Source organism: Saccopteryx leptura, chromosome 4, assembly GCF_036850995.1.
Source record: "Saccopteryx leptura isolate mSacLep1 chromosome 4, mSacLep1_pri_phased_curated, whole genome shotgun sequence".
Classification (NCBI taxonomy): Eukaryota; Metazoa; Chordata; class Mammalia; order Chiroptera; family Emballonuridae; genus Saccopteryx; species Saccopteryx leptura.
In genome coordinates this window covers 122,911,988-122,920,072 of record NC_089506.1, presented here as the reverse complement: position 1 = coordinate 122,920,072, position 8,085 = coordinate 122,911,988, and the positions used below count along the sequence as shown (strand labels likewise).

Sequence of the window (8,085 nt, the reverse complement as noted above, 5' to 3'; positions counted from 1 at the left end):
AAGACATGTTTTCTTAAGCATTTTTGCACGCATTAGTTCATTTAGTCCTCACAACTACTGGTAGGTACCCATTAACAGCCCATTTTACAAGTAAGCAAACCAAGGCACTGCTGGGGAAGTAAGTTGCCCAGAGCCATACAGTTGCTGGGAAGTAGAGCTGACACAGCAGTTCAATCTCCTAAATCAGTGTTCACGGAGACCAGTCTACTTCCTACTAACCTGTTCTTTTCTAGCTGGGCAGCCACTTGCAGGATCCTGGGCATGCCTGCTGCCCCTGCCTCTCCTTTCTGCTCTCCAAATCATCCCTGTACTCTTGGCTCATTCTAAGCTCCCTCCCAGCCATGCAGCCTTGCTGCTGATCCTCTGCAGAGCTTCAGCTCACTTTGATACCACACTTTTGATGTTAGGAATTACCTGTCTCAGAGGTCTCTCCAACCAGATTGGAATTACCAGAGCTCCAGGGCTGTTTCTTCTTGTTTATCTCTCCCCACTTTGATCTACTCCTCCTTCCCCAAAAGGAACTATCACAGTCTCATAGGATCATAACCACGCCTTCCCTTTCTCCTGGCACTCATCACTTGGGGGTGGGGGTGGGGACATCCCGTGTCTCTCACCTTGCCTGTCTCCCTACAGGATTCACCCGGCACTCTGTCTTCCCAGCACTTCACCCTATGCCTGGCAAGGCAGGCACTCAATGAGGGTTTGTGGAATGGATGAATGAACCTGACTCGTGTCAGAGCATTATAATTTACAAAGCACTTTCTCATCCATTAACTCAAGGGCTATTCCTTGTGAGTCTTCCTTTTTCCCCATGAGGCTCAGCACAGAAGTGTATGGTTATGGTGCAGCCTCCTAATAATCAATGGATGAGATAAAGAATGGACTCCTGATTATAGAGAGAAGGAGAATCCATTCCATTAGCCCGCAAGCATCTTGAGGGCAAAGACCAGGTCTTATTCATCCTTTATAGTTCAATGCCCAGCATAATGCCTGCTACAGACAGCCCACTTTTTGTGAAGTGTATTGAATAAATTAACTTCCCCTGCTGCAGAAGTTACAAGATTCCTTGCTACTGCTCTCTAATAGAACCTGAAGGGAGAGTTGGGATGAACTGTTTCCATTTATAGCACTTTTGATCTTTTTTTTTTTTTACAGGGACAGAGGGAGAGTCAGAGAGCGGGATAGACAGACAGGAACAGAGAGAGATGAGAAGCATCAATCATCAGTTTTTGTTGCGACACCTTAGTTGTTCATTGATTGCTTTCTCATATGTGCTTTCAGCAGACCGAGTAACCTCTTGCTCGAGCCAGAGACCTTGGGTGAGCTTTTTGCTCAAACCAGATGAGCCCGCGCTCAAGCTGGCGACCTCGGGGTCTCGAACCTAGATCCTTCCGCATCCCAGTCCGACACTCTATCCACTGCGCCACCGCCTGGTCAGGCGACCTTACTTTTTTTTAATCTCAGATCTCTGATGGGAAAAGGTTACTATTTCTATTTTGCATATAGCAAAACAATCTCAGAGAGGCTGCCCAAATCTCACATAGTCCCCCTACATCTGTGGGGCAAGAGTCGTGATGGCGCAGACTGAAGACACCGTGGGAAAGGCTGTGAGGTCCTATTGAGTCCCCCAGAAGCAAAAGGGCCAGGTCTCCATGTTCTAGACTCCCAAGCTGTCTGGGTGTGGGTGGTTTGGGCTAACCAGGGTCAGCTTTTTGAAAGATGAAAGATTTTCAATCTGTCTCCAAACACCTGAGAGCCAGCTTAAGTGACAGTTAGATAGACATTTCTCAGGACGCAGGGGCTGTGGGCTTTGGGCCCTGCCCCCTTTTCCAATGCCACACATCTGAAGATAGAGAGTTGGAAAGGAAGGGATGATGTGGACAACCAGACAGCTGGATCACACTGAAACCCAAGTTCACCACCCCCCATCCCAGGAGAGAGCAGAGCCTCACACTCAGAGGTGGGGCCTAACACATTGTAGGCTGTGTTAGGCCATCTGGAAGTGGGCTCAACTTCTGAAAACTGCTTTCTGAAAATTCTCCCCTGCTGTACTTTTATTTCCTTGTCTAATTTCAGACTGATGCGACTTCTCCTCGGTGCCTCATTACGTTCAGCGCCCGAGTTCCTGAGCCAGCCTCTCCGCAGGCACCTCCGCTTTCCATTCCAGGGCTTTGGGGAAGCCGCGCTAAACTCCACTACACCTACGAGACCCCAGGGCGCCCTCTAGCGGACGCGCGGCGCGGGGTGCGGCCATCGCTAGTCCTCGGGTCAGTCCCGCGGAGGAAGAGCACCTGGCTGGCCCTGCACCGCACCACGCAGGTTTGGAGACCAAGATGTATGATAGCGGTTATTGTTTGTTTTTGTTTTAGTGGGAGGTGGCATACTTGTCAGCGTCAGCAGAGAAACTGGCGGTTGGCCACGGGCTGAGGCCGGACAGCTACTATGCATGCTGCGTCCCCTCCTGAGACTCAGGCTTCGCCTCGGGGACATGAACACAGTTGACTGTCGCGCGCCCCCTCCCCCTCCAGCTCCCAGACCTGGCCCCAGTTTCGCGGCCTGGCTTTGGGGTGCCCCAGTTCCCTTGCGGCAGGTGGGGACTTCCTGGGGCCGCGATCGGGACTTCGGGCGGCCCCGGGTGGGGGCTAAGGGGTGTCTCCGAGGTCCGAGAAGGAAAGGGGAGCCGGGAGCCTCTCCCGCTCGGCCTCCTAGAACTGCCCGCGCTCACAAAGCAGTGCCCTTGCCCCTGCCAGAAACAGGCCTTCTTAGAAGGGAGGGGGGAAAGTGTGAATGAGAAGTTGGGGGCGGAACGCGCGCGGGGGAGGGGCCGCTGCCAGGAACGCGCCGCTCGGGCTGGCGCTGCGCCCGCCCGCTGCCCTGGCCGCTAGCGTCGCGCTTTGTCTCTGAGCTTCTCTGCGGGTCCCTGGCGCGGCGGGCGGCCCGCCCTCGGCCTACGGCCCCTCCCTCGCGCTCCGCGCGCAGCCTTTCATTGCTGCGAGTAGTGACTAAACATTACAAGAAGCCACACAGTTCCTGGAATGGGGGGGGGGGGGGCGGGGGGGCGGGCGGGGCGGGGCGAAGCCGCCGCGTATATACCCGCGAGCGCGGCCTCCGCGGCGGCTCCGATACGGACTCTTCGTGCTGCTGTTGCCACCACCACGACTCCAGCCCACACGCCGCCCGCCTGCAGCTCGCCCCGCGGCCCCTGTCCTCTCTCCGCCGGGACAACCGGGGGTACGCAGGGGACAGGGCGTGCGCCCCGGCGAAGCCCGAGGGACGAACGCGCGAGGGCCCCTTTGTGGACTTCACTGCCACCAACATCTGGGCGCAACGTGGGCCACCGCTGGCCGCCGCGCCGCCGACTCATCTTAGGGGCCGTAGGAGGCGCAGCTTCAAGGCCCGAGACTTCAGTTTGGGATCAGGTAGGAAGGAGAAGCGCGGTGTGGAGGGAGGTGGTCCTTGCTAGTCCCAGGAGCTTTTCCCGGTTTTCCCTCCCTTTCTCGGGTCTTTCCCGGTAGGGAGGAGACTAGGTAGGAGACAGAGCGGATGGAAGTCGGAGATCCCAGGTTCCTGGAATACCCAGACTGGGGTCCCTTGGGTTTCTCATGTCCATCGCCCCCCCCCATACCTCAACTTTCTTTCTCTGTCCCCGCCACTCGAAGCCTCCGGACTGAGAGGAGCCCAGAGCGTCCCGGGGGCCCTTCTCTACTTCCCACCCCGGCCACACTACTGGAGACCCAACTTCCGCGCTTGAGTTTCCCATTCGGCGCCCTGCCAGTGCGCGGTGGAGAAGGGGCTATCTGGTTTTCCCACCCCCGCCAGCAGGGACAAGAGCTGGCCGGGCTCCACGGGGTGCCTGATACGGAACGAGGTGCTTAGGCGAAGGCCTCCGGGCCAGTGGGTGCCTCAGCCACTCTGCGAAGTCAGGGGAGCTGGGCGGGCCGGGCGCGCTGGAGAGTTCCCGGCACTGACGGGTCTCACGCCTTCCTCCCTACAGCCCCGGGTGATGCGGTAGCGGCCGCTGTGCGGAGGCTACCGAGCAGCTGCAGCCGCCGTTCAGATCCACGCTGGCTCCGTGCGCCATGGTCACCCACAGGAAGTTTCCCGCCGCCGGGATGAGCCGCCCCCTGGACACCAGCCTGCGCCTCAAGACCTTCAGCTCCAAGAGCGAGTACCAGCTGGTAGTGAACGCAGTGCGCAAACTGCAGGAGAGCGGCTTCTACTGGAGTGCCGTGACCGGCGGCGAGGCGAACCTGCTGCTTAGCGCAGAGCCCGCCGGTACCTTCCTCATCCGCGACAGCTCGGACCAGCGCCACTTCTTCACGCTCAGCGTCAAGACCCAGTCGGGGACCAAGAACCTGCGCATTCAGTGCGAGGGGGGCAGCTTCTCTCTGCAGAGCGACCCCCGAAGCACGCAACCTGTGCCCCGCTTCGACTGTGTGCTCAAGCTGGTGCATCACTACATGCCGCCCCCCAGCGCCCCCTCCTTCCCCTTGCCACCGACTGAACCGTCCTCCTCACCCACCTCCGAGGTGCCAGAACAGCCTCCAGCCCAGCCTCTCCCAGGGAACCCACCTAGGAGAGCCTATTACATCTACTCGGGAGGCGAGAAGATCCCTCTGGTGTTGAGCAGGCCACTCTCCTCCAACGTGGCCACTCTCCAACATCTTTGTCGGAAGACTGTCAATGGCCACCTGGATTCCTATGAGAAAGTCGCCCAGCTGCCTGGACCCATTCGGGAGTTCTTGGACCAGTACGATGCTCCACTTTAATGAGTAAAGGGCAGGGGTTGGGGCAAGGGGCCTGGGTCTCCTCTCCTCGGTGGCACAAGGCACAAGCACAAGAATCCAACCTGGAGAGTCCTGCAGCTCTGGGTGAGCCAGGGGTGGACAAGCCCCTCCCTCTGCCCCCCCCCCCCCCACTGGGGCAGCCAGGACCTGGAATGTGTTTAAGGAAAGGGGGGGAGTGTCACCTGAGCGCCTCTCCCCCACTCCAGCCTCTGGAGGAGCCAGATGGCCTGGTGGGACCATAGTAGTGATAACAGTGGATTGGTTCTCTTCTCGGGTTCCTAGCTTCCTTGACTCTCTCCCATGCACTTCAAGACCAGGGACACTGCAGGAGTGCTGAACTGGTGAGAACTGCCAGGGAATCTGCGAACTTTCCAAGGGAACTTGTTTGTTCTTTGATTTGATTTTAAACATGCCTTTAACCCTGAGCAAGTCTCAGGCCTGGGAAAGGGTGGATGAGAGAGGGGCCCAGTGCTGCAGGCTGGCTAAGGAAGTGGCCATTCCTGCTGCCCAACCCAGGTGAGGAAGGTGGCTGTGTGCTCCTCCCCTGGCTCTGGGGAGAAAGCCAAGAGGTGACCTGAAGGGGGGACCATTTTTCTCCCTCTTCCTTAGGACAGCTACCAGGAAACACAGGTCCTAGAGTCCATTGAGTGCCCCTTCCCCTGTTTTAAGGGGGATGGACAGGCTGGTCAGTTTTTATTCTCATGCTATAGCTTCCAGCCCCTGGAGTTTGGGGTGGGGGAAATGTAGGAAATGAGCCATCTTTGACCCCTGACCCTGGCTAGAGAAGATGGGAAGATTCTACTTTGTCCCTCCTGTGTCTGGTTTGGAGATTTGCCTTAAATGCTCCCTGTCCCATGGATAGGGATTGGCACACAAGAAGCCACACACTCTGCCAATCCAGGCAGAGGTCAAGGGATTCTCGGAGGACAGGTAGCTGGCCAGTCATCATGGGAGGTGGGCACAAAGATAGATGATTGCACCTTTCAACTGAGCACTGGAAAAATGCTAGCCCAGTTGTTGTTGACCTGTCACAGGTGCCTCATGGTGCCTGGGCCCTGGCCAGAGCACAGCCACCAGGTCCCGCATGAACCCAGGCCCTGCACAGCACTCCTTCCTCACCTGGTAGTGTGTGTGTGTGTGGGGGGCATGCAGGGAGTCATCAAGAGGCCAGGGCCCCTGCCACCCTGGCTGGTTCTGCAATAGCACTGATCAGTGAAAATTACAGGAATGTAGCAGGATGGAATTACCTGGAACTGTTTTTTGGGGGGGAGGGGGAAGGAATACAAAGTTTTCTATGTCAGGTATAGGTCTGGATGGGGCAGCTGTGTGTTGGGGTGGTTTTTTTCCTTCTGTTACTTTGATTTTTGTTTTGTTTTTTAAATGATGTTTACAATCTGCCTCAATCACTCTGTCTTTTATAAAGATTCCACCTCTAGTCCTTTCCCTTCCCCCCATCCAGGCCTTCAAGGCTGGTAGGAGATGCTTGAACTCAACAAAATACCAGTCCAAGTCAAACTTTGCACATATTTATATTTATATTCAAAAGGAAACATTTCAGTAATTTATAATAAAGAGCACTATTTTTTAATGAAAAATGTGACTTGAGCCTTTTTCCCTTGGCCTTCTCTGCCCGGCTCTCTCTTTCACCCATACCCACACTCTGCACAGGAGGGGATGAGGGAGGGCGCCATCACCCTTCCTGGCTCTGTCCCCTTGCTGCCCTGGCATCCTCAAACTCCTCTTCACGTCACTTACAAGCTCTGGCAGCCACCTAGACTGTACTGAGAGGGTAATTCCTGCTAGTCTGATTCAGATCTGACCAGAATATGCAAAGCAAGTTCAAAGGAAGCACTTCAAAGAGCTTGTAGGGAGTGAGCGGAGCTGTGGTCAAAGCTTTTAGAGGCTCTGAGCTATTAGAGGCCCTTGTCAGGGAGGTGTTCCAAGAAAGCCCAGACTACAGGGTCCTGGTGATGACCCCTGACCTCAGTATAGGTGAGTCCATGGGAGGTAAGGGAAGGGATAGTTCCAATGCAAACCCTGCATGCAGGTGGGGCAGTCCCCAGAGGTACTGCCTCCCTACACCTCCAGCTCTCCACCCAATTCCTAGGATCCCCAGCCCCAGCTGTGGATGGGGTCAAGGACCTCCCAAGAAGAGCCCTCATCTATTCATCTATTTTTTAGTCACTCCCACCCCCTGGGCACTTGGACACCACCTGGAATAACCTTCCCAGCCACTCCCACAAGGCAGGTGTTAGCACCCCCATAGTCTCAGACACAACTGTGCATTCATGGGAGCAGGGACTTGCCTAGGACAGTGCTCAGTAAATATTTGTCAGATCAGTGGGGGCAGCCACTCAGGTTCATGGAAGTTAAGCAACCTGCCCAAGGACAACCATTTGGGAATGTAGGAAAGACACAGGATTGAACCTAGGAGCATTTACTTCCAAAGCCCATGGACTCTGCCTCCCTAAGCACCAAGTATATGTCCAGGGTTGCCCTCAGGTGGGTGCTTCCTGCAAAGCGAAGAGGTGAGTACCACCCCATTACTAGTACTCAAGTTTCAGCACTAGGTTTCTGCTAAAAAACAAACAAAAATATCTTCTCTGTGGCATTTTCCTTCCATGCTTCTTCCTACCCCAACCCCCTAGACCTGACAGCTAGAAAAATGACTGTTATCCCCAAGTCAGAGGCTAAGTCCTCATCTGTGAGCTGCAGATGCCTAAAACAAATGCCAGGTCCCTAATAAGCTGCTCCAAGAATCAGTGTCCAATAGGCAACTGAGAGTAAATAAAGTCCTTTTTCTTTCCCAATTCCTGGCCTTTTGAGGAAAATATAGTGACAAGCAAGGGCCAGGCCAGGTGTAATACCACTGAGTGAACAGAGCGTGTAGCAACCACACTAGAGAGACCACCACCCCTGCAACTGGGAACAGGGACTCAGATATAAGGTCACCTTCCCAAAGCACCAGGTCAGGTGAGGGAGCCCCGTGGGGCCTGGGTCCCCAGTGCCTCCTGGGAGGATAAGAGCCTGGGAAACTGGCAGGCTCTTCCCAGCCCTGGGGTCTACCGGTCAGCCACCCTTTGCCTTCCAAGACACTTGTAACCTGGAGTTCACCAAGTCCTGCCCCAGAAGGCAGCTGTTTAGCCAGAATGTCCAGTGTTCACAGGTACCTAACTAAAGGGAGTGGCCTTCTCTGGCCCCAGAGGAAGCTGCTCTCCCAGACCCCTGGCTGAACACAGAGGCAGGAAGACCCCCCACTCTTTTCCCTTGGTGCCTATTCCAGCCTTCATCCCATACC

At 55.6% G+C, this 8,085-nt stretch overlaps 1 protein-coding gene across 1 annotated transcript; it reads left to right on the top strand.

The window, feature by feature from the left end:
* The first annotated feature begins 3,123 nt into the window (after positions 1-3,123).
* SOCS3 (suppressor of cytokine signaling 3) lies at positions 3,124-6,365 on the top strand. The gene is made up of 2 exons (XM_066381409.1): positions 3,124-3,419; positions 3,995-6,365. The coding sequence occupies exon 2, from the start codon at positions 4,080-4,082 to the stop codon at positions 4,767-4,769; it is 690 nt and encodes a 229-aa protein (XP_066237506.1). The 5' UTR covers positions 3,124-3,419; positions 3,995-4,079; the 3' UTR covers positions 4,770-6,365.
* Positions 6,366-8,085: the final 1,720 nt, after the last annotated feature.